The sequence below is a fragment of the Pieris brassicae genome, chromosome 8 (genome assembly GCF_905147105.1).
Source record: "Pieris brassicae chromosome 8, ilPieBrab1.1, whole genome shotgun sequence".
Taxonomy (NCBI): domain Eukaryota; kingdom Metazoa; phylum Arthropoda; class Insecta; order Lepidoptera; family Pieridae; genus Pieris; species Pieris brassicae.
The window spans coordinates 10,147,633-10,175,546 of NC_059672.1; the positions used below are offsets into that span (position 1 = coordinate 10,147,633).

Sequence of the window (27,914 nt, forward strand, 5' to 3'; positions counted from 1 at the left end):
TCGTCAATAATGGCCGCCTGCGTCACATCACTGCGCAATCAAGCACGGAAATAACAGCTGTTCAGTGTTCTACAATATTCGTTCGGGCAACTCAGCTACAGCAAGCAGCAGCTGTATTCGGATAAAAACGCAGCCGTTTTCCTTGGAAATTGCGATTGTTTGGGTAGAATAGTCGCTTTGTCATTGTTTTTTGTCGAACGGTAAAGATTACTTTTCTTTAAGTTTGTCAAGTAATTATAACGGTGCTAGTGTGATTCATTACATGCGTGAGATACTGATGATGTTTACCAAAATTTGCCCGTTGTTATTGTGACTCGAATGGTTGAAATGCCTCGTGAATACGTGGACGCTGAGGTGAGAAGTGTGTTATGTCAATAGAATCTCAACGCTTAGATAGCAATATTAGTGTTAAAATTGTTATAACTAGGACGAAAAGTTAATAAAATGTCTAGTATGGTGCCGACCAGTTCTGCTCTGAGAGCTTTGGCCTTAGAATACAAAAGCTTACAAGAGGAGCCAGTAGAGGGTTTTAGGGTGAAATTGTTGGGAGAGGACAATTTGTTTGAGTGGGAAGTGGCAATATTTGGACCACCAGATACTTTATATCAAGGAGGCTATTTCAAGGTAAGAATCCACTTTCTTTGTTTTATGGTAAATTAATTTAAACATGATATAACTACAGTTTCATTCCTTATAAGTTACACAATGTACTTGTATATTAAACATAAGCTGTGTATGTACATGTATATTCTTATTAACCTATAAATAGACAAAATAAACATGGTTTTACCATTAAAGTGTTTCAAGCTCCAACTTATATGATTAAGGTTTGAAAATGTAGTAACAGACATTATACTGTGCTAGTTCTGTTAGAATCAATTGTAAAGGGATCTCTTAAATTAAATTTCATATGATTTATGTATAGTTATTTTGTCACAGACTACATACTACATGCATCTACCTGATATGAAGAAAACAATGATTTAAGTTTCAAGTCTACTAATTGGATAAATTTTAGAAAAAATATTTATGGATTTTTTACTTTAGCCAACTTATAACTACTCTTAACTAACTGTGTGTATTGTCTCTTTCATCCAGATAAATCACAGAATTGTTAGATAATCAAATATTTGGAATATAAATATAAACAAAACATGTTTTATTGACAAAACTTACTCAATTTGCTGAAGATGTTTAGGCAACCTACATTTGGATTTCTTAGTAACAAAATTACTGTTGTGTCTACTACACCAAAACTGTCTTGTTTAAAATGGACAGTTTCCTGGGAAATATTTGAGTTATAAGAAAAACGAGAAAGAGTGAGAGTCCATACTTAGAACTTAATATGACTCCTGTATGTCACAACATTGAATTACATATTAGAATTATTTTTCTTGTTTCAGGCATATATGAAGTTTCCACCAGATTATCCATATTCACCACCAACAGTACGGTTTTTAACAAAAGTGTGGCATCCAAATGTGTATGAGGTAAGTTTTATAAATAGGTTTTTTTTTATTAATGGCTGTATTTGATAAGCTGACTAACTGTATAGAGATATTTTCTGTGTGTGTGTTTATATCATGAGACCCTTTATTGCATTAAAATTATTCTTAATTGTTTAATTATTACTTAATACAATTAAATAGTAAAATATTAAACTAAAGACAAACTTAAACCTTTAGTTTACAACACCTTTACCTCATCATTTCTTATATTATTAACCAATTTTAGAAATAGAGGTTATCAGTTTGACGGTATGTATGTGATACAATAGATTTTTTTCAATATTATTTTAAGTATTATGATTATAATATTTTAACTTGAATTCTGTACACATATTTGTATTTATTTACCATTACTCATCTACATAGTTTTGTATATATAAACTAAACATTAAATTATTTGCGTTCACTTTGTTATTTAAATATTTACAAACACACTGAAATCATACTAGAAGATACTTATGTTAATTTATTGAAATCAGTGGTGCTACTACCTCTAGGTTGTGACCTTAGACTTCTGTATTTGGTTTAGATATTTTTTTAAAGGCAAGTAGGTGATTAGCCTTTGCCATACCTCATTCTCTCAATATTTTTTCTTTTAAAAGTAATAATTATTTATACTACATATATAGACAATAATATCAGTAGAATTAGTTTATGTTAATGTATAAGGATACCCTTACACACATTGAGAAACTACATACTTCTTACATTTATATTATGATTATTATATATGAACAAGTTATCTATTTGGTTCAGAAGAAACAGAATTGTAAAAATATTTTTCATGTTTGCCATAATCCTCTAGGGTGGCAAACACATGATGATTTTAAGACAAGAACAAGGTTTTCGTTACCACCTAGAAGCTGTAATGTATATAACCCGGTGGGTTAACTGCTAAATCACAGAACTGGTTAAACTTAATAGCGACTTCTATTAAATTCTATATTGATAGGTGCTAGTCGATATTAATTTGGTTGCCTCCCTCCCTTTTTTTTGGTTTTGGTAGATATTATGGTTTTGATATACAGGACATTCTAATGAAACTATTCAATATTCATTTTTTTTTTAAATTGAACTGAGACAATACCATTTATAACATGCTTGTAATATTATAAGTTTTTTTTTTTAATTTTTAAAGGGGTCCAAAGCGATCCGCCTCGTTAATATTACTGGGGGTACTACATACAAATCGTAAATAACGATAGAAAAAAAAATTGGGGCTGTTTTAAGGTGTCGTGATTCGACAAATTTACCCAAATTTTACATTCCTTATAAAGTATATAGTTTTAAAAAATACAATCTATGCAAAAACGAGAGCATTACAACAAATAGAGAAATCTTAAATGCATGCCAATTACACATCTCAGTTACAAATCAAATTAAAATTTCTTTATTCCATAACAAGTTACATTTTTAGCAGATATTGGAGCCCCTGAACTAAGTCTAAAGAGACCTGTACATCAGGGTAACGCTCTTCCAACAGTTTAATGAAATTGTAACTTAACAATCTTTACCAAAATATTGTTTAAAGAAAAATAGAAATATATACTTCAAAAAAAGATACAGCGTTACATGGTTGAGACGTTTGTTCACACCAGAAGTGAACGACTGTGATAATAGTATTGTCTTTTGTTAACATAGCTTTTACACATTAAGAAAACACTTTTTAAACGGATTGAAGCTATGTATTATTATTAAAAAATTTAATAGTAATACATAGCTTCAATCCGTTTAAAAAGTGTTTTCTTAATAGACTGTGATAATCTTAGGCAAGAGATGGATGTGATGGGAGGTGGAGAGTGCTAGTCTAAAAGAGTGTAAGTGCACTGTGAAAATTAAACATGGTTAAATTATTCCTGGCCTAGTAATTCAGTTTCTTCATGGTTTAGTGCACAAAGCCATCTTGTAATTATTGTTTTAATTTCTTTTAATAACTTAGATTAATTACTAAGGAATGAAGTTTATTGTATACCTGACTTGATAGATAGGAAAATTGGCGTTACGCAAACTTAGTTTTACCTTGCAATTTTCGGGTGACATGTAATCATTACAAAGTTAATATGTACAAAAAATTATTAACGATTTTTAAACAAATTGTGACTTTTACCAGGAAAATACTCGAAACAGAACCAATTTGAGTGTACGATCAACCAGGCTCCAGAAGATAAAGCACTCCTTATATGGAAATTGTATTCGTTTATTGTATTACAACAAACTCCCAAGCGAAATTAGAGTATTATCACTAAATAAATTCCAAGCCCTCGTTAAACGTAAATTAATCAATAAAGCTTTTTATAAATTTGACGAATATTTAAATGATCCTAATCCTTGATATTGATTTGTTCCAGTCAAACAATTTGTATGACTCAAAACTTAGCGATTAAAAAGAGTGGCGGAAAGTCTCTTCCCAGTTCTTCTTGCCCGCTTTACGCCCTTAACTTGCGAACTGATAGTAAATGTAAATATACAATTAATTTAACTTCTTTTCTGACGTTCATAAGTGTACTTGTTTACCTATATGAATAAAATTATTATGAGTTTATAGAAGATGTATATTTTTGCAAATATTGTTAACAGACTACGCAAATATGAAAATCGCTAAAGAGGTATATTGTACTCCGACTAAAAACCTTGTTCTTTTTTTTATTATCTGGAAATCTGGGCCAGTTTGCTGCGCATGTTGCATTGTTTTATAATCGAGGCTAAAGATTTAATTAATTTTAATTTATGTTCACGCGGGATTGATCTAAAGATCTCGTCTGGATTTCAAAACGCTATTTTACAAATGTCGTTTGTTCCCACCCTTCTGAAATTAACGAACGAAATTCTTCTCGCCTTCTGAACTAGTTGTAAAATTCGATATTATAAGACTTTGTTGTTACCAAAATTACGGTAGGAGATAGTACTAAAAAGTGAAATGGATACGAAAATCTATAAAAGTGTTAATAAGTTTTGGTTTATTGTAGGAAAATATTTGATATATTGGCTATCAGATGGAGATAATTGAAATAAAGCACGCTTCGATATCGTCAAAAAATCAGTTAATCGATTGATTAACGTATTTATATGTGATATCAATAAAAAAATTGTTGAGCGTACCCTTTGGCACTTTGTTCACTACTACGACAAACTATTAACACGGCAGCTATTAACACATTAACTGATTATTTATAAATGCTAATTATTGTATCTTTTGATTGAATTTCGTCAAAGAGCCATCAACATTGACCTGATTTAGTGCGCTAGATAGGGGCCCGCCCTACTTATTTGATTTTGTCATTGGATTATTTATAAACAATAGAACTACTGGACTTACGAATTTTAACAACTAAAAGCATGCAATGTTATTTGATAATACTAAAATTGTGTACAATTAATTGTTTTTCAGTGATTTATAATTATGATGCGAAATTACAATATTTATTTATTTACACTTCGTTACCATAATATACAAAATATAAATATAAAAAAAGCAGGTTACATAAGTTATTAGGCAACGGGCGGGCTAGATAAAGACTGTTGTATCATTTGTTTTCGAGGTTGTTTATTAATGTAATAATAATAATAATGAAAGCCCGTTTATAGCCAATCATAACAAAAATAGAATAACAGCAACTTCCCTCAGTACCATTGATCGAAACCCCTTCACGAGTCCTCCTCCTTTTCCAAATATCTTTGTCCATGACTTCGTTTCTCCATTCGCTTCCTGCTGCCGCTTCTACTTCTTCTACTCACCTTTTTTTGGGCCGCCCTCATATCCTTTTTCCCCTTGTTATATTGCTGTCTTCAAAGTCTACCTTCTATTTGTGCTTCTCGCTATATGCTAAGTTCATGAATGTACAATAAAATTTAATTTAAAAACTAACGCCTTAGTACCTCATGGCGTTTAGATCAAACATTCCCTGTATTCCTAATCTGTTAAACAAAACACGAATGGCGTCACTTAATCTTGTTTTTCGTGGTAGTTTAAATACCGTTACATAGTAGGCATCCGAGCCAACAGTAATACTATCGGGTCATCAACCAAGCATGATTCACAGTGACACGATGAGTTTACGGCCCGTTTTACAAGACTACCCGTTTTTCTAATGTAATAGTTTGATTAATTAAGTTCGAGTTCGTTTTGTCTATACTGATAATTTTGAATTTTGATCTGAAAATTTTAAAGAATTTGACGAACATTGAACAGATAGTACTTAATTTATGCTTGAATCTTAAGAAATTGTTTACAAGGGAACCAAAGAGTCATCAACAAGTATTCCACGGTCCGCTTCACGAGACATTTTCTTTTGCCAACTAGCGAACTGTGGTATCCACTCCCGTTGGGGGTCTTCCCTGGGAGATGTGACCTCCAATTGTTTAAAAGACGAGCATACATCAAGGGCCGGCAAAGCCACTAAAATAGGTGTCCGTGGGATACAATGACAACCTTTTGTGTTTGCCCACTATCCTATAAAAATAGTTATACAAGTATATAAAATCTAGAAATAAAGCATTCTCCATAAGATATTTAGTGCATACGAACAAGCAATACCCAGAAACGAAAATACACCAAAGTTTTGGGTTTACACCATATTTTTCCTTAACCTATAACTAAAAGTACAAGTTGACTACGAAGACTGTTTGATTTTAGTGTGGCCATCATAAATTTTAAGACCGTTCAAAAATTAAATCATTTACAATATCTCTACAGACCTGATTTGATGATAATCTGTAATAATATTATTATAGCGATAAGGATACTTTTGTATATAAATATAATTTGTTATGACAATGTTTTTAATAAATCTTCATCTTCTTATCAACAGATACAGAAATCTAAGAATTATCGCGCTATCATTGTTTTGATACTTTGTTTTACTAATTTATGAAGGGATAATGCAATGAAACAAATTTCAAATATCACTTAAAGCTGATAAAAAATTATATTAGTTACCTAGCAACTGCGAACTTAATATGATTTTTTATTTAGCCTCTAGTTAAGTTCGGTGGTGGTTGTTGTAGATATGTTCACATATATGTTAAATGAAACACTTTGTTTGAAGCTGGATGGATGTCAACTATCTATAGCTTTTATTCTTCGACGATCTTGTTACGCACTCCGGGCGTATGCTCTCTTTGGGTGGTGTGCTGGTTTGTGCCCTAATAATACAGGGCGGTACGTGGGCGTCCTTTTAGCCCCTGGTGACGGCATACGAGGAGACAGGGATCATGTCCGGAGGAGTCAAAGCGGTGAAGGGCAAAAGAGTATTCACGACTTGGCCTGGCTTAAAAATCGTGAGCTTATAACAAAGATATAAAAGGTATTGTGGTTGCGACGCTTGATTAACTAACTTGACTTCTTTAATCTTAGGGACACATAACGAGAATGTTAAATTACAATTTATGTTGGCTACTAATTATTAGCTATAATATATAAATATGTAATTGTCATTGTTTTCAGATTTATTCTATTCAAGTTTAGAAGTTGTTTGGTAAGCTGTCGGTTGACTGCTGGCAGAGCCATTTTGGACTGTCTGCAGCCCGCACCTTGTGACCAACGTTGATGTTGAAGCTCTGTGGATCTCTGGCATACCCAGGCTCGCACCTGCGAGAAGGATAAGGGAAGGAGCGGATACGGACCTGCAGGCCTCATCTCCGAACCTCTTCTCGCAAGCTCATCGGCAGCATCGTTGCCAAGTGATCCACTATGTCCCCTGATCCACTGCAGGGTAACTCTGTTTGTCAGGGTTATTGCCTCCAGTGCATCGTGACACTCCAGTATCAGTCTACTGTTGGTCTTTTTGCTTACCAACGCCATCAGCACAGACGCACTGTCGGATACGAACTTACAAAAGTTATTAATTCCTAACCGCTGCACGGCTCTGGCTGCTTCAGTTATAGCGACACATTCGCACTGAAAGATCGAGCTCTATGTGCCCAAGGGCAGGTGTATGTTGATGTTGAGATCAAGAGAGAATATGCCAGCTCCAGAGCCACAGCCTGTTTTTGAGCCATCGGTGTATATGCGCAGCTCATTCAGGGGTGATCTATCACATTCCTCTTCTCTCATTTGCACATGGTATCTTCTGTTAAGTATGTTCTGATTTGCGATCCTATCACATGGAGCGGCTAATAGAGGTTGGTACTCTATCACCCTGTTAAGAATCGCTGTGTGTGTGCTGTAGTGATTTTTGCCCCATAGATCTAGCACCTTCAGCCTGATGGCAGCCAGTGCCGCCTCCTGCTGTATGTGCAGGTCCAGAGGCAAAACTTGTAGGGCTATCTCCAAAGCTGCAGTAGGCGTTGTTCTCATGCAGCCGCTTGCAGCGGACAACGCAAGCCTTTGGAAGCGTCCAAGTTTGATTACTGCCGTTTGGAGCTCTGTTCTTTTGTAAAGCGCAATCGTTGCCTTGCTTAGCTTGTATTCCAGGTGTTTATTCCAGAGCAGTTTACTGTCGAGAATCACACCTAAGTACTTCGTGTTTTCCTTTAGTTTTAATTCTGTGTCGAAGAGTTTTGGTAGTCTATGCGGTCCAAGGACTCTTCGGTTAGTAAAAAGGATCAGTTCTGTTTTTGATGGGTTGACAGATAGCTCATGTTGACTGCACCATCTCTCCATCAATTTGAAAGCCTTCCTCATGAGGTCACATAAGGTACTTTCAAAGTTCCCCGATACGAGGATTGCTATGTCATCTGCATACCCCACAGTGTAGAGATTGATAGCGTTGAGTTTTATGATGAGCTCATTTACCACTAGATTCCACAGGAGCGGCGAGAGGACACCACCCTGTGGGCAACCTCTACTGACAATACCGCGTGTGGTGGTATTCACGGTAAATTGTATAGCTCGCTGTCTTAACATGTTGTTGATCCATTCTGTAAGGGTCGATGGTACTCCACATGTCTCGAGTGCTCTGGTAATGCTTGTGAAATTGGTTTTGTCAAAAGCACCCTCAATGTCAATAAATGCGCCTAGGGTTGACTGCTTTAGTTTCAGGGAGTTGCCAATGCGAGATACAACGCTGTGTAGTGATGATTCAGTTGATTTGCCGGAACTGTAGGCATGTTGATTTGGATGAAGGAATTCTGATAAGGTTACCCGACTGCGTATCTCCAGGTCCCCCAACCTCTCCAGCGTTTTAAGAATGAATGAGGTGAGACTATGGGTCTGAAGGATTTTGCCCGGGTATAGTCGTCTCTTCCTGGTTTCGGGATAAATATTATTTTTACTTCCCTCCATTTCAGAGGTATATAGCGATGTGCTATGCAGGCTCGGAAGACTGAGACAAGATAGTCTACTATTAAGTTGGCACTCCATCTCAGTAGACCAGGGAAAATGCCGTCCAAACCGGCCGCTTTAAATGGTAGGAACGAGTTGATTGCCCATGCCCATTTTCATTCGTGATTATTCTGTCTGCTACTTGCCAGTCCGAGCTGACCGTGGCTCGTTCCGAGTAAGGTTGCCATGACTGCTCATTAGCAATTATACAGCCTGGAAAGTGGGTTGCCAGAAGTAGTTCACAAGTTTCTTCATCTGTTTTAGTAAATGTGTTGTCAGGTTTTTTAAGGGATCCGATCGAGTGGTTTGTCACTTTAGACAGACATGATTTCACTCTGTTAGCCTGGTTGTTATTTTCAATACTAGTGCAGAAGTGTCTCCAGCACTCCTGCTTCCTAATACGTAGTAGTTTTTTGAATCGCCTTCTCGCGATTGTATATTTGTCCCAGTCGGTTGGCAGCCGTGTGTTCCCTGCTCTGTTGAACAGCCTCCTGACTTTCCGACGGTGTCTCTCCAATTCGGGGCACCCCCAGTTCTGTTTGCCACCCTGTCTTGGTATGGTAAGCGGACACGACTGCTCATAGCTTGTCACGAGTAGGGACGTAAGTTTGTTAACATGTGTGTCTATGTCCTGTACATCTATGGTTGTTGGTATTGTTAGTTTGGCTACTTCTGAGCTGAACAGTCTGGAAAATTTTACTGAGTCAATTCTCCGAGGTATTCTTCTTGGTTGTGGTTTTGGTAGATCCCCTTTGATTGCGAAGCGGATCCACCTATGATCTGAGCAGGATAACTCGTTGGACACGTGCCAGTCATGTATGTGATCTGACATACCTGCTGATACCATTGTTAGATCTATTATGGTTTGTGCGCGCGCGTTAACAAATGTTGGTTCTGAACCGCTGTTGGCTAGGATAAGGTTATTGCTGAGTATAAAATTAAGCATTTCCTCATCTCGTGCGTTGGTTTTGGCATTACCCCATAGCAAGTGATGTGCATTGGTGTCTGCCGCGATGAAGAGCTCCAGTTTTTCCCTCTCACAGTATTCGGCCAGGAGGCTTAGTTCCGGAGGGGGCACGTCCTCGTCGCCCGGTAAGTAGGCCGACGCCAGGACGATGTCTGGATACTCGTTCCTGGGTAACCTAACAGCTGTAAGGTCCCTTGAACATAGTTCGCTTATTAGTATTGCTGGTACATGTTTGGGTATTATAATGCAGGATCTTGGGTTACTTACGGAGGTGTCCAGTAAGGTTTTACCGCCGGTGTTACCCAGTCCACATATCTTGCCATTCCTGATCCACGGCTCTTGGATCACAGCAATGGTCTTGGGGTTGGTCTCCAGCAGTCTGCGCAGGGAAGCCGACGCTGTTTGGCTGTGCTGGAGGTTTGCTTGGACAAAGCCAGTCCGGCGTAGGGGAGGAGCGCAGACAGCTGTCGCTGAGTTCACTCCCCCCTGTCTCCTGAAATAACTCATCATCCGAGGTTAGTTGTGCCGTCTCCATGGGGGTCTCGACTGCTCGGTTGTCCGCGGTCTTCCCCGTCTCAGACGTGGGAGGCACCGGCCCCGATGTCGCCGTCCCCGATGTACAGGCTGTTGTTTGAGGTTGGGCGGGAGCTACCACTGAGGACACCTCTTTATCTAGAAGTCGGATATATATGTTCCCCAGTAGATAGTATATGCGCCTTTCCTGGGCTTTTATCGTTATTATCTCAGACTCTGGCACACGAAAGAAGAGGGACACGCCAGTTGGGTCCTGTGTCAGGGTCCACGATCTTACGTTAAGGTCGCGGTTCTGCCTCGTGATCAGTCTCATCAGATTCTCCGTAGTGCCAGTGTACTCTGGTACGTGTAGGAGACAGGTAACCTTTTTCGGGATGGCCGATTGAGGCCGAACCACCAGCTTGGTGTCTGGTATGGGGTTAGTGATGACATCACAGACTCCGGTCAGCCAGCTCAGTGAGAAAGTGTCCTCGCACCAAATTTTGAGGACACCATCTGAGTGATGCGCTTTACCCCGGAACCTGATGTCATTGGGTTCTTTTGTTAGGGAAGCTTCAAAGTCCGCCATGAGCTCATCGTGAAGCTTACCCTGTATTTGTAGGCGGATATTTTCCGCCTGTTCGTGCGTCAGGTCTAGGAAGGGCTCAGCCATCACAGCAACACAGAATTCGTTATTCCTGTACGATGCTGCGGCCTCCGCATAACTGGCCGAGGTCCCTCCCACCGTTCGGGGTCTATTAGGTTTAATCCTTTTTCGTTGCCCCGTTGGTGTCACGGAATCCTCTGGCCGTTCGCGCTTTTGGTCCTTCGTTTCCTGGTTGACTCTAGTTTTCTTGGGATTGTTGTTGCTGTTAGGGTTTGTGTCGTGCTTAGAGCCGTCTGGCTTTAGCGCGGCATTAGACCCTAGTGGCTTCGGTGCCCCTTTCCTTCCCCCAGATGCCTTTAAGGCTCCAGGGGTGGATTTTGGGGCCTCAAGTAGCCTCTGAGCATTGGTTGCCAGCTTCTGCTGATCCGCCGCTCTTCTGGCTTTCTTGAGCCGTCGCCTCTTTGATGAACTCATAACTGTGGTCATGGTTGGCTCCTGAATTGCGGATTTCAGGGCCGTCATGTCCATAGATGAGGATGGTGCACTGAACGTATCCTCCGTTGAAGCCTCGGTCTTCCGCATCGGTCTTACCGCAGATGCCTCACCTTCGGACGCAGACAGTTCTGTAGCATCGTACGGAGGGGCCTTCTTTGGTTCAACCGGCGCAGTTGACCTGGCCGCAACGGTGGTCGCGTCCCTGTGCGGTGGTGTTATTGATCCAGTCGGAGAGGGTACGGTCCTGGGCGCAGCCCGGCTTGGCGTAACCCTAGTCGCTTCCCTCCTTTGGAAGCTTAGACGCTGCCCGAATAGGTGCATCTGTGCGAGTTGCAGGGGCATCACAGTCTCGTGCCACTGGTGACTTGCACCGTGACCCGTCCTGAGACGCAGCCCTTAGTTTTTTGTTAGTTGGCGTATTTTTAGGTGCAGCCTTGTTTTCATTCTTTTGTTGAGCCTCTTTATCCATGAGGTAAAAGGAAATATTTCACCGTCAGAGCTCTCCACCCGCCTCGGAGTCCTCAGTCAGGGACGTCTCCTACTCAGCAGGTAGACGCCAGAGCTACTCCTTCGGTATAGAGCCAGGGCAGACAGACGCGTCCGCACGCTGCGAGGAAGTACGGAGCTGTTCGCATCACGAGACGATGACGCAAACTCACCCCGAGTCCCGTGCTGCGCCGACGCCTCACTCAACCACCAGGACTCCTTCATCCCCCCGTACGGGTCCCCGCGCACGGCACAAACACGCCGGAGGTCATTTACTGTCCACCGTCCTGTTATTTTGGACGATGAACTTGCAGGGACATGACCTCTTCATCCCTGCAATGGTTCGCCTGGTGGTTTTAGTTGCGTCTATTACATAGGGTAATAGACCAAGAACGGGGTCGGCAACCTTGAGAAGGTTAGTCCACCAGACTTGCCTTGGGGATCTCAGCGACTTGCGCTACACCCAAGACCACGCCTCCCTACCCATCAGAAGGATGTGGTAGGGTGGGCCTACACCCGTGCTACCATGCAATGCAAGCAAGTCGTACTGGGAACCGTAAAAGCATGAGCCCAACCCCCCCCCCCCCCCTTTATAGTATACAACACATAATATCGACCATATTATGTGTTGTATACTATAAAGACTAATTTAATAAACAAAACTTATCGGGAACCATGACTCCCGTATGTCCGTATTCAATACATTTTTGACAAATGAATCACACTTATTGCCATATACTATCCTTGAACTCTGAGGAGATTTTTGTGAGGTGGAAAATTAGATAAAAGGCTAAGTGTAAAGAAGTCATATTAATGTGAAAAGTTTCCAGCAACTTGTTAACTAATATAATTTATTTTTGTCAATGTGGTGGCAATTAAGAATTTTCCTTTATTATTTTTCCTTTTATATTGGTGACAGGAAATTCCGTATTTTAAGGTTGTTTGATGTTATTTTAGTAAGTTTCTAAATTTTAAGCAGTATCGCAGAACCATATCACAAATAATGAGTAAAATCGTTCAGTTATAATAAAAGTAGTATATTCAAGTACATAATATAGTATATATATATAAGGATTACATAAAATTTATCTAGTTTGTTTCAAAATTTTCCATTTGTCTCTCATCTCCGGTACTATATTCCAATCTACTCCGCTATCTCCATTCCTATAAATGATGTAAAATAGTAATTATTTATATGAAATAAAACAGACATACACACACACAAAAATTAGATTTTGGTAAGCGCCGAGAAAACTCCGCTTTGGCCTTTATTATTTCTTAGTTCGTTTGCAACGCGGAAGTCCAAGCTTCGCGTATCAAATGATTTTTTTAGATTTCCCGTTTTGCCGGATACGATAAAAGTTTTCTAGTTATCGTATATTGCTCGTATTACTCGAATAACTTAAATTACGAACGGGTAGATAAGAAAATTAAAAGTATCAATAAATATGATCTAAAAACAGTGTTGAATCACGATCGTTATAGCTCGTAAAATGCATGCGGAAGTCGTATGGTACGTAAGCACAATTCATGTAATATTGAACATTACCTCGTATTTCCGCATTTGCTAAATCTTTAATTAATAAACTAAACCTCTCTTCGAACCTCTTTCGTTTCTTCTGTCAAATTATGTTTACGCGTTGTTTTGTGTGTACTAAGTGTTTATTTTACTCTGAATCAATTACATTGCAAGGTTTTATAAAGAGCTGGTCGCATCAAACAGGATGTAGTGTTGGTTGAATGACCTCAAGGCAATGATTAAAGACAAAGACGTCTTCGCCAATAGTGTAAAAAAGTTTTATAACACGTGTCCTTGTTGAACACAATTTGTATGTTTTATATTTGATTGGATCAAAACCTTTCTAGTTCCGTAATAAAAAAAATATATACTCGTGTCGTAATTATCAAAGCTAATTATCAAATGAGATGGATGGACTAGTAACAAAAATATTGATATCTTTCGCGGAGGGCCACGACTTTGAGTCGACTCACTGTCAACAAAACAGCGTACCAATTACTAAAAGGCTGGCATTGAGAGGTAGCTATGTTGTTAACATCAGATGAGCTTCCTGACCATTTATCCCCTGTTGTTTTAAAAAAACATCTTGTAGTATATATTGCGATGAAACTAATTTACAGTAAATTTAGCTCTGTGTACGTTTTTAAAATATTACTCCAGTGTAAATGCAGAAACAAATAAGAGTCTTTTGTTTGTCTTCCTACTCAAAGGAAAATTTTGGCACCGTGGCAATTTGACGCATTATTCGATGTTTCCCTAAAAGATTACCTGAAAATTGGCACGTCCAGGCCTTGGGGTAATTAACTTGATTGTCATGGCATTGGCCGCTATGAACATATACGGACATATAAAGATCTCGATAGTGTCGGAGCTGTTCTCCGTTATCATTCAGTAGGCGCAACGTCTCTGTTTGGTTTGTGGTTTCTCTTCGCACTTAGAATCTCAATAGGTCCGTGTGCGTAGCAACGTCTCTGTAAACGGGGATCTGTGCAACAGACCGGTTCTGGCCCTTGCTATCGGAAATAACCTTGGCCGTCGCACGTATCCCCTATGTACAAAGAAACTGAGTTCTCGGAGAACACTTGGAGTGCTCACCACCTTGCAAGAATTTAAGTGAATAACCGACTGTAAGTCACGTCTTGTTTTTAATTTATTGTACCTCACCATAACTATGATAATAAATCATGAACCGTTGCCGATCACGTCTAATAGGAATATAGGAAGAGAAGTTATCTTATCTCTTATCGTAGATTTAATTTTTTCTGCCTTTGGAAAGAGAGAATTGATGTCCAGTATGAATCGTTGGTTCAACAAGTTTTGCCGACTCAGACTCAACATCTGTATATAGCTCTTATCGTATGTAAATACGAGATATAGTGACCAAGAAGTTACTTACACTAACTAGGTCCGATCATTCATACGCAAATAATATGACGATGTCTCAAGTACTGTGTAATAAGAAATATTTCTCAATTCGGGAATACAAATGTCGAATTTTAAGTGAAGAGAAACCATGTTTTGTATGCCAAAACAACTCTCAAACTTGGCAAGTCTATGATGTCTGGATGTACTTTCCCCATACGATATTTTATCGTATTGGTACCGACATAATTTTTGAATTTTTGTTTGAGTGCTATAGTTATTGTTATTTATTTATTTCAGATTATATTCACATGTAGTTTTAGTTAGTGTTAGTTACTATTTGGTGGGTATTTGTTAGTAAACAAAACAAAAAGACTTAGGAAAGTTTTTGTTCTATAGGTAGTAGGGCATGGCATGGAGTGAGAGGGATTTCTGTATTTCAAGATTACTTATACAATTTATATAGGGGATCATGTGTTTCACGTTAGGGATATTGCTTTGCCCTCATTCTTAGCTATGTGTGTCACACGATCTAAACTTGGTTCGTTTTCGGACACGTAAAAATTACAGCTAAATAAGTTTGCTGAATTTATCGGACGTGGAGGCAGAATACGAAATTTCACCCGTATCACCTCTACGTCCGTCGATCCACAACTAAGGCTCTATGTGAGCACTGAAATATTTCCGAACCAATTCGCCTAAGGGTCCTTCAAGAGCGTACCAATTCTTAAAAGGCCAGCAATGCCTTCTGGCAGTGTAAGTGTCATCAGGTCATGCTGCTCCTTTCCCCCTGTTCTATAAAATGAAATCAATAAATTATTTATTGCTATTATTGCTTAACAATCGAAATTAGCCCATTTGTGCGATTTTATTGCGTGTTTATTTCTGGTTGAACATAAACGTAAACACGTACTCGATAAACGATTTATGATATTGCGATAGAGGTGATTTTCATTCCAATTCAAAGGTTACAGCTGCAGAAATTAATATTACAGATACATCGGAAATTGCAAATGGAATATCTAGACTCCAAAAGTAACTATTAAAGACTGCTCTAAACGCTAAGCCAATAGCTAATTTTTAGTTTTTTTTTATGTATAAAAATCACGGAAATATATACAATCTGACGTGGTGTAAAGACGCCATTTGCAAAATTTGAATTACATTTGTTAAGCCGTTTGGTCGTAATATTTTTTATTCGTTTTTACTACAAACAACTTGTACGTCATTCATCTACAAAGTAAACAATCGTATCCTATTAATCTAAATTTGTTATGAATTCGACACAAGTGAACTTAGCGATAATATCTACGTATTTAATTTATGGTGTTAAATTTATCGACTAATATTATCTCAATTTGTTTGTATGGGAGAATAGGGATTTTAGTTAATTATATTTCCTTGTGAATATTACAATTATGCCCTTGCTTGATAAAAAAACCATAACGTGTCTTCTACGTTGTATCTATAGACATATGTATGTGTACGCGTAAAACTTTCATGACTATATCAGATTCGTACTAAGAGATATTTGAAAAACTAAGTTTTTTCATAGTAAAAAATTAGTCGGTAAATGAAACAGACTACTGAGATTACGGTACCTACTTAATATTACGTATATAAGAAGAGTAATTGAAAATTATTTTACTAATAGAAAGCCACATCCTTTCGTTCCTTCAAGAAAAGAACGTACTAATTCTTGAAAGGCGCACTTGCGAGCCCTCTGGCCTTGAGTGTCCATGGGCGGCGGACACTTAACATCAGGTCAGCCCTGTTCTTTAAAAAACTTCACTCCATATTAAAGGATAGTCGTATTCATAGTCGTAAAAGTACATATTTTGTGTGGTTTTAACTGCAGTTAATAAATAGCTGATTCTAATAGGATGATACCGTAAGTAAAATTCAGTTCCAAATGTTTTTCGGCGAGGATGTGGTTAATCGTTACGCGAAGCCAAATTTAAGCCGAGGGCATCGCACCGATCACGGATGATGCCATTATGCGCTATCTCGTGGTGTTATTTTTGTTAATCATCTCAATTTTCGTGGACTTTTCCGAACGTTTAACTTTAAGCAGTAAACTCAAACAGCTTAAAAGTATCGTTTTTCAAGGGGGGGGGGGGGGGGGGGTCGAGTTTGTTATAAAAGGGGGTCGCAGCCTGTTGAAAAATTATAAATACAAACTACATAAGGGTACAAGTTTCGTTAAAAACAGCGCAGCGCAAAAAAAATTTACAGTGACGGGGTCGCATTACTGTTTTACTTAACTTTTTGGCTTTTTCGTGAGTCCGACATAAAAATGATGCCTTTAAAAGATGTTATAAAGGGGTCAAAGTCAAATCATTTATTTCAATTAGGCCTCTTAAAAATGCTCTTCATGCCATTGTTAATGATGATAAGTCATTATGTCGTGCATTATCATCATTAATGGCAGTATTGTAACCCATCCGTATTTTGAACCAACACAAAAGTGTCATCAGTATTTTCGCAGTTTCTCGTCTTATGGTTTTCATGTCCTTTGAAACTCCATCCCACCTACGCAACCTTGGATTTCCCTTTGGTCATTGAGAATTCATAATTATAGGGTGCTGGTTTTCCATAGAAATATTTTCCAAACTTAGAAAATAAAAATAGTTTTTTTTATGTAACAGGAGGCTTACCTGATGTTAAGTGATACCGAGCCCATGGACTCACATTGCCAGAAGGCTACCAAGTGTGTTGCCGGACTTATAAGAATTCGCACGCTCTTTTTTTTAAGGACCCTAAGTCGGAATACTTGGTTCGGAAATACTTCAGTGGACAGCCGGTTTCATATACTGGTGGTGCGCGTCCAAAACTGAGGAGCCTGAGGAAACCTCAGTTATGGAACGACGGACGTCGAGGTGATACGGATGGTATTTCGTATTCTGCCTTGACATCCGATAATGAAACTAATCTGCAGGTGTTAAATCTGAACAACTCCTCTGAACACTGGTCTTTATTCAAGTAGTACATTAAGTCCATGTCACTATGTTTTACACTAGTACTCGACCTCCGAAGGGGTGATGGCCTCCCCTCTTGTCTCTCTTCCTCGTCACAATTTTCCAATCCTGCGTTCCTTATGCCAAATTAATGGTAGAGTCATGAATTTCAAACCGATGCACTACTGTCGTGTAATTATTGAGTAGGTAAACATAATGGCTATATTAATTGTATGAACCTATAAGTATTGACTAATAAATCAAGCTATTTCGTGTTCAATAAATAGCCTTAGCAGAATTGTAAAGTTAGGCCAAACATCGCTTGCTTAACGGTTATAGGTACCGTTAATATCTTCCGATTAACATTAGTCACTATGTTTTTTTAATAGGAAGCGAGATTATTGTATGAATAGCAAAAAATATATACTTATTCTGTGACAATGATATAATGCCTATGACATGATCTTAAATAAAATTAATTGTAGCTGATTTCTAAAAAAAATTGAAAAATTTCACTTTGTTGTTGCCTACAGATACTGGCAAACATCTTGAACAAATGTCATTGCCTGCGCAGAAGTAATTATTAGGTATCACTGAAGAGTGACGTGTCGATCGCGTGATTGATAAACCAGTTGACGTATGTGTCCCGCGCCGTGTACGATGCGCAAACTTTCCCCCACTCCCTTGTTTAATGCTCAAGAAGTTTGCCGGTATCTGTATTGATTTCTTTGGTTTTGTAAATGTTTGAACCTTTTAGTATTATGAATTCCATCTTTGGCTAAATGTTTAGTATAATTGTTTTCTATACATAATAAAGGTTAACTGTAGAATTACGAAATACATAGAAATCACTCGGAAATTTTTAAAAAGGGTGAACATTCGTAAATTATTGAAATAGCTGAAAAATTAGCATAGGATGAAAACTCCGAATTAACGAGAACAAGATTATAAAAAATGTTTAAAATATATTTTATTATGCATTGTATGAAACAATTCATATAGAATTTTTGGTAAATTTGTCGAAACACGGGTCCATCTTAAAACAGCTCCAATTTTTTTTCTACATATTTTCACCACTCGGCAATGGTGTACCATGCGATAATGTGGTTGCGCATGCTCTTTAATCCCATACATTTTTTTGATAAAACATCGTGATTTGAATGAAAGAAGATACACATTTTTGGCTTTAAGCTAATCTAACGTAATGTATTTGACTGGGAACTGAGACAATATCATTTACATCATGCATGTAATATTATCAGTTTTTAAATTTTTCTTGTGGTCCAAAGTCATTGGCGTCCTTAATATTTCTTGAGGTACTACATACCAACGAGGCGTAAAAAACGATAGAGAATTTTTTTGCTGTTTTAAGGGGGAGCCGTGATGTGACAAATATACCATTATGTCTAATAAACTCTATAAAAGTGGAAAAACTGAATCTGAACCATGATAGAAATCTGAAAAAGATGACGTTAAAAATATATTTTCTTACACATTGTAAGAACAATTCAATATAAATTTTATTGTGATACAATCAGTATTGGTTTTCCGATCAGTTCTGCTGATACAAAAACCAAATGATATAACCTTCGACATACTTTATCGATCTTTTTGGAACAATTGGGTTTGGTCGTATTGTGCATTTCAGGGTTAAGTTTAAAAGCAATAGGATTTTTTTTGTCAGGGTCGTAAGTCATACAAAATGCATCTATATAAAGGCCGGCAACTCACTTGCCAGCCCTCTGGTAATATGTCTATGGGCGGTATTCCTTAACATTAGGTGAGCCTCCTGCCTGTTTTACTCCTATATCATAAAAAATGGTTCGCAAATCTTACACATAATTAAAAACATTTTTTTAAGCTTATTGCAGTACTAATGAATAATGTTCTAAGTGTTTTTATTAATAAAATCAGTCGTCAATAATTTTGTATTAACAATAGAATAATTTATTGCGTTGGTTTATTTCCTATATTTTTTTCTATAATGTAATTCTAATAATTTATTCATTCAATGAAGTACACACAACCTATAGTGATACCTAATATTTACCATTCGGTGTCGTGTTTAAATAGAAGTTTGTATTTTCAAGGAAGAATACGCTCTACTTATAATATATTATATTTTATCAAAGTAATAGAGTGAAACCTGATTGATTATTGAGACTTTAATTAAGAATTTTGAATTATAAACAGCATTTTATAAAGGCTCTCACGTGGCCGAGTCATAAAGCTAGTTTTTTTAACCCTGATAACTCGGACGTCTTGAAAGCGTGGTGGGGAAACGTTTTGTTCAATTGTGTTAACACTATGAAGAAATTGTCAGTTAATCAATTCATATATACGGAATTAACATTATTAATTAGGTCGAAACGTGGCGTGCCTTACGCATATCAAAAACGCATTGGCATACTGAAGTCATCTTAATGCTATCTGATCTTAAAGTAAATGACGCTCTACAAAAAATCAAGAAAATGCCTATCAAGGAAGGTAATTCCAAGTGGTTTGGATAAAAGAAATACTAATTTTATATTAAAACCAAATAAGGTAGGCCTATGCCAGAAGACCACGTGACCAAACTAAAATTAGTTGCTAAAAACGTTAACTTTTGTTACCTATTTGTTAATATAGGTCAGAGTATAATAGCGTTGTTTATATTTATTTATTATTACTCTAAAATATACTATACTTTTTATTTAAAAATTCATACTATATAAATTATATTTATCAGATTCGTAATTATTCAATTACGTAATAAAACACCAATTAATCAGAGAAGCATTTGTTACAAATTATATGATTGTGTAGATTGCAAATGATATGATTATTCAATATTTATCTATCAATTACAGTCATTTGTCTGATCATCTATTTATATGTAATATATTTGTCATATCTGTGAAGAACGTTTTAATACAAGTCTCAAGTTTCATTACGAGTACGTGTGTGATATTGGCCTAAGGGCTTCGGCGTCTGACTCTCATCCCTGAGGTTGTAGGTTCGATCCCCAGGCACACCAACGGATTGTCTATGTTCGCATTTAACCACTCGTATTGTGACGAAAACATCGTCAAGTAACGGCATCCCTGACTGAGACTCGAAGTCGAGTCGAGAAGCCTTGCCTATTAGAAAGGAAACACGAAACAGATACACTTTCTGAGGGCCAGACCTAAAAGATGATTAAATATTATTAAAAACGTACTTAAAACATAGTGAATATATATAAATAAGTCCGGGACGTCTTCCTAAAATAATAGACGGAGCCCTACGGGTAGGATCAGAGGTTCAAGGTGGTGATACTTTCTCAAAGCTGTCGGGCAGGCTCATCACGATAATTCAGGACAAGAAGGAGTCTTGCCACTTTGAGTGGAAGACACAAGAATAAGACAGAATAATATTCAAATCTGATTTATTGTTATATAACATCTTTAATACGAAAAATACTATTCACACATATAAAATTACTCTCGTGAGCTGTAAGTTTATGTAGCAGCTATTAAAATTTAACGTGTGCCTTGTCAGCAGTTAGCCAATGTTCAAGTGAATTCTGAATGGAATACTTTAGTTAAAAGTTTAAGATTGTATAAAACTAGGACAAGTAATAAATAAAATCTAACTTTTCCTTAGATAATGTTACAATCACAAGTTAACAGCAAACAAGAATAAGCCATGATCCTTGGATTGAGAACATGTCAAACAACGCGCCTTTTTTAAAACATTCAATATTTGTTTCAACATCGATTTATTTACCTAAACTTATAAACCAAGACTTATAACTTAGTGGTTATGCATTAGATACTACACTGTTAAACATTTATGTTTTCTATTACACTGTATACAGTAATCCCGGAGTAGTGTTGGCCTAGTGGTTTCAGCGTGCGACTCATCATCCCTGAGGTCGTGGGTTCGATCCCCGGCTGTGCACCAATGGAGTTTCTATATGCGCATTTACCATTCGCTCGAACGGTGAAGGAAAACATCGTGAGGAAGCCGGGCTTGCCTTAGACATAAAAAGTCGACGGCGTGTGTCAGGCATAGGAGGCTGATCACCTGTTTGCCTATTAGACAAATGATCATACAGAAATCTGAGGCTCAGACCTAAAAAGGTTGTAGCGCCACTTATTAAATCCCGTGCAACCTGAATCGCGAATTCTCGTAATTCTTCTTCTTAATAATTCTTCATAACAACACAATTGAAACGGATGCAAGGGTACGCAAAACTAATTATGGACTTGACAAATCATTATAAATTTCACACTACAGAAATACTGCGTTATATGGGGGCGAAAATCGTCTTATATGAAATTGCATTAGGAGGCTCGAAACGGTAACAAAAACGATTGCCATATAGATCCAAACATGCCGAAAGATTCAACGACTTGTTGTCATCTTCATATATGTATATGCTCACATAACATTAAATGTTTCAGAATGGCGACCTCTGTATATCAATTCTTCATCCACCAGTCGACGATCCACAATCTGGCGAGCTGCCGTGCGAGCGCTGGAATCCCACGCAGTCTGTGCGAACAGTGCTCCTCTCGGTGATATCACTCCTGAACGAGCCAAACACCTTTAGCCCAGCTAATGTTGATGCTAGTGTGATGTATCGCCGTTGGCGTGATTCGAAAGGGAAAGATAAGGAGTATGAGAATATTATAAGGTGGGTATTGTATACATGGATGATTTTCTTACGGCCCGGAGACTAGCTTGATATTGATATTGACCATAGACTCTCAATGTCAAAAAGATTGTCTTGGTACGCTCATGAAAGACCTTAAATTGCATTGGAAATTCCTCGGGCTGGTGAACAGTCAAAATCAAAGTCGAAAATGCTCACCGAATCCCCAGTTCTATAAAAAATAGGGTCCTTCAAGAAAAGAGCGAACCAATTCTTGAAAGGCCGGCAATACACTTGCGAGTCTTCTGGCAATGTCACCATGGCCAGCGGTATCACTTAACATCAGGTGAGCCTCCTGCCCGTTTGCCTCCTATTACATAAAAAAATGTTATAGTTCTATAATCAATCGGGTAGGATATTCATCTGAAGTTAAGTGATATCGGCCATGGAGACTCTTAACGCCAAAGGGCGAATGCGTCGCTGGCCTGAATTGTTACGCTCTCTTCTTGACCCTAAGTCGAATTCGTTCGGAAACACTTAAGTGATTTTTTTTCTATTTTCACCCTCAGTTCTCAGTTGGATTCCGAAAAGATTATAAATACATAATAAAAACGTGTTTATTTATTATAACAATGTGTAAGATTTGGAAACCCTTACAAGTAAAAAATACATGTGTCAGTGTTGTCAGCTCTTTAATTCATTCAATATATCATTGTAAAAAGTTTTATCAAATGTCCCTTGCTTGGTTGGTCATAAGCATCTTTAATACCATTTCGTAATTCAGCAGATGTACGCCGACGAAATCGGAAGCTAATTTCACAACTATATAAAATACATGTTATATTACAGAAAGCAAGCACAAGTCGCGCGTATGGACGCGGAAAAGGAAGGAATAGTAGTGCCACTTACGTTAGAAGATTATTGTATTAAAACTCGCGTCAAGGCGACGACACAAGAGCCGCAGGTATGCTTCCTATGTCTTGGTGTGATTTAAGGCCTTAATATGGGAATGCCGGAAGTTGTTTCTGGCCTCAAATTGCGCGAATGATTGAAATATCGCGGATTTTTTTATATTGTTTGTGTGTGCAGCTTTATGTTTAACTATTTCTTTATAAAATAGGGGGCTAACGGGCAGGAGGCTCACCTGATGTTAAGTGATACCGCCGCCCATGGACACTCGCCAGAGGGCTCGCGAGTGTGTTGCCGGCCTTTTAAGAATTTGTACGCAATTTGAAGGACCCTGGTTCGGAAATACTTCCAGTTTGTACCAAATGTATTTAATATTATTTCTTAACAGCGGAAAGCCAAATACTAAAATTTTAGATATACAATTCGATTTACGGACATTTCTTTGGTTGTATATGATATTTTATATTTTTTGTACTTCAACAGATTTCGTAAGGTAGAAATCGAAAAACGAATATTGTTTGAATTTGGATTAAGTTTTCGAGTTTCAAAATCGATTAAATTGCTGTTCATTGAAATCATCGACTATGTCAAAAATATAGTAGATTTTTTAGTTAATACAGATTGTATATTGCTTTGAGCTTACTTTGTTAATGCATTTAAAGGAATTGTGTACCTTTTTTATGAACTCCATTGAAATGTATAGATTAATTTCTTCCACATAAACTAGCAATAATCATAAGTTCTGTAGGGTATCAAGTATCTACGGCTCAAGAATATTATTTTACATTTAGACAATACAAAAGAGAATTTAATGAAAGTGTATCTTTGTCTAATTAAGATGTAGTATTGCGCAGTTGGTGAAATTCATATCGTCACATGATTTGCATAATCCTCAGCGGAATTAGTTTGTGTGTCATTTCCATTGATTCATTTATAGTTAGGTACAATAACCCTTTTACAAAGTAAAATTTATTTAAGCGGGATTCAAACAAGACCGTGTGACACAGAAGACCGATCACTCACTTCTCTAAAAAAATTATCAAGAATTGTGTTACACACAAATCTGGACACGTCATTGTTTCATAATACGTTTTCTTTTTCAGTTGGACATGACAGACTTTTATGATGATGATTACGATCTTGATTCGGATTCGGAAGAGGAAATCGAAGGTGGTGAAGATGGAGACGACAGTGGCAACGGAGAGTCGTGAGGCTACCGCGCTAACAGGACAGCTCTGACGTCTGGCAGATGGATGTCAATTATCAGATTGACAGCTGTCCTAAGCTACTCGCGTCACAACGAATGCGATCTCCGGCGACGCGTACGGGCGATATCATAATATATTACATGACATGCCATTATTTAAACAGCCTGTATAAATATGTATCTAGGTTTTACAGGTTTTAGATGTCAAACGATTCTTCTCTTTGACGTATTGTCATACTGACAATTGACAGTACTGAAAACACGGTTTTGAATACGGACGTAAATCTTATGATATAGATTATTGCTATAAAATATATGAATTTGATCGATGATTTCGATAATAAACCAAAATTAAATCGTGATAAATTATGCAAAAAAAGTGTTTGTCCAAATTTTGTTGTCATTCGGAGATAAAAAATCTAGCTATAACAATTTTTTTCATGAAACAGTCAACACTGTTTTATCTTGAACTAATCTATCATTGCATCACAGCATTCGAGAGAAAGACACTTATAATTACTTAAGTATTAAACATGATATTCAATATAAAATATAAAAATTATTTTTCTATCAAATATGTATAGTCCGTACCGTTCGCTTAATGTATAGATGATTTAACACTAAGTAAATGATACATTAAAAAAGCCCAAGCCGGGCAATTGCTAGACAATTTTGTAATTATTTTTAATTCGTAACATATTTTCTGTGATTAATTATTAATTGCCTATTTTAGATGCCTTTAGTTATTATATAACATTTTCATTTGCCATCATTTTTCAATCTTACATCACATTTAAGTAGTTCCTGTTAAAATGAAATTGTTTTCAGTGTTTTAAATGTTCTAATAAAACTGGCAACACTGTTTTAGTAAATTACTCTATATTTTTTTTTTATAAAAATAGCTTTGGAGAGTGCATAGTGCTATATTATTTTATATAACACTTGAAATCTTTAAATATATGTATAAATGGCCTGTTAAAAAATGCAACGGTGTTGCCCTCTTAAGGGGCGACATTTTATCCCTATTTGGGCTTACTATTATTACGCTCAAATCAGAACTGTAAAATAAATTATAAATATAGTACATTCTTAAGATATATTCAAAGCATATATTATAGTGATACGTAAATAAACGAAATTATATAAGTTATGTATAGTTTGCATTAAGAAAACATCTATTGTCATCATTGTGAATTTATAGGGCGTACATAAAAATATTTTGCAATAAACTTTACCTGAACAAATTTCATACAGTGTTTTCTATTTAATAAAAAAGTGATGTGATTTGCTTATGTTTTCTATAGTGTTTAGTAAATTAGTCGTGGAATCTAGGAATAAAAAACAGTAAATCACAATTTCACCGTTACAACTTAAAGTACAAGTTAAAATAAATTATCGCTTTACAATCTGTATTTTATGGTTATAATGGGACATGATGAATCTCTGGGGTCCTCATATATTAAAATTCTTATGAATTGTGACTTCTATTCTTCTTAGCGAGTAACAGTTTCCATGTGCATTATGGACCCCAAATGATGTGTAACCAAAATTATTCAGAGAATATCCAATAACGGTTTATTTAGTTAAGGTTTAAATAGTAGAAATGTTCACAATGAAGATGTCAATAACTTAATAATTAGGTTTATTCAGTAATAAAGAGCATGTGTTTTGAAAGTATTCTTTTTTTTGATGCCCTACTTTTAATATTGATCTTGTTTTAGACCATACTTGGTAATGAAGTGAAAAGCTATCTATGAATGTTGCTTAACAGATTTAAGGTTAAATAATAATAAAATCTGGGCGAGCATTAATATTGTATGTAGATTATGCATGTGTGTATTTCTGTTTATGTAAATTGACTGTTATTGCTTAAAAACTAATGGATGGCCTCGAACCCCGGATGGCAACTGCAGCATATCAAGTCCAAACAGACGCGACATTTCCGTCTTTTGTTTTTTCTATTTCGACCTTTGTTTTTATTCTGACCCTCCGTATCGATCAGCGATCTATATAATGAGATTGCACTTAAAAAAAATATGTCTATAAAAGAAATAGCCCTTGAATCATGTATATTGTAATGTATCTTTGTCGGTTATTTTATGTTTTGAAGTCGTTTGGAAAATAATATCTTTAATTTATAGTAATCATTATGATTGCCTCGCAAGACTTCATAAGAGATGATAACTCCAAGTTAATTTGATCTGTGATACCAGGTAATATGACAACTGCCCATTAATTGATAAATAAAGAGGTCACGTTATTATTTCGCGGAGTTAGGTTGGGGAAAAAGTCTTTTCTCATTATACTCGTAGTAAGTATGAACTTTTAATAAAATCTATTTGTATCTGGCTGGTTTTGGTATCATTTAAAGTTTAAATTTTAAAGAAGATGATAATTCTAATTAGGAAAATGTGTGTTTTTTATTAATTTTTCGTACTGTCAAGATGAGTGAATCTAATGAAGAAATTCGATACATTTTAAAATTTTAGTACAAAAAGGTAAAAATGCATCGCAAGCCGCGAAAAAAACTTGCGATGTTTATGTTACAAATTTGGTTTATGCGTTTTCAATCAGGATATTTTGATGCACGTCGGTCTGGTCGCTCTATTACTGATAAAATTAATGCCGTTTTTGAAAAGGCGGAGCAAGATCGGTATATCAGTAGTAACAACGTAGCTGAAGAACTGGGAATTAAGCACAAAATAGTTATGGCGCATTTGAAAAAAAAACTGGGTACACAAAAATACTCCATGGGTACCTCACGAGCTCACTAAAAGAACCTAATCGACCGTGTAATAACTTGTGATTCTTTATTACGACGTAATGAAACCGAACCATTTTTGAAGAAGCTGATAAATGGTGATGAAAAGTGGACCATGTACGACAAGAACGTGCGAAAAAGGTCTTGGTTAAGGGGTCAGGCTTCACACCCTGTGGCGAAACCCGGGTTAACTCGCAACAAGATGATGCTGGGTGTGTGGTGGGATTGGAAGGGCATTATTCATTTTAAGCTGTTACCACTAGGCAGTACCATCGATTCTGAACTCTAATGCGAACAACTGATAAGATTAAAGCAAGAAGTTGGAAGAAACCAGATGGAATTAATCAACAGTAGGGGTGCTGTTTTTTATCTTGATAACGCTAGACCTTACACATCTTTAGCCGCTCAGCAAAAGTTAAGAGAGCTTGGCTGGGAGTTGTTAATGCATTCGCCGTAAAGTCCTGACCTTGCACCTTCAGATCACCTGTTTCGGTCTCTTCAGAATTATTTAGGCAGTGTCAGGTTCACGAGGACTGCCAAATCCAATTGTCGCGGGATTTTGATCAGTAATTCCAAAATTTCTATAGCAATGGGTTCTCGTCCCTACCTACAAGATGGCAAAAAAGTTATCGAACAAAATGGTACCTACATAGTTTAAATGTAATATTTTTTTGTGAATTTTCTTAAAAAATGAAAAGAAACTTCCCCAAGCTATTATTAATTTTGGCAACGAGACGGCGTCTT

General features: G+C 37.0%; 1 protein-coding gene across 1 annotated transcript; it reads left to right on the plus strand.

Moving 5' to 3' along the window:
• LOC123712946 (ubiquitin-conjugating enzyme E2 R2) lies at positions 1-26,086 on the plus strand. Its single transcript, XM_045666358.1, has 5 exons — positions 1-624; positions 1,404-1,490; positions 22,103-22,335; positions 23,143-23,257; positions 24,306-26,086. The coding sequence occupies exons 1-5, from the start codon at positions 445-447 to the stop codon at positions 24,411-24,413; spliced, it is 723 nt and encodes a 240-aa protein (XP_045522314.1). The 5' UTR covers positions 1-444; the 3' UTR covers positions 24,414-26,086.
• The last annotated feature ends 1,828 nt before the right edge of the window (positions 26,087-27,914 follow it).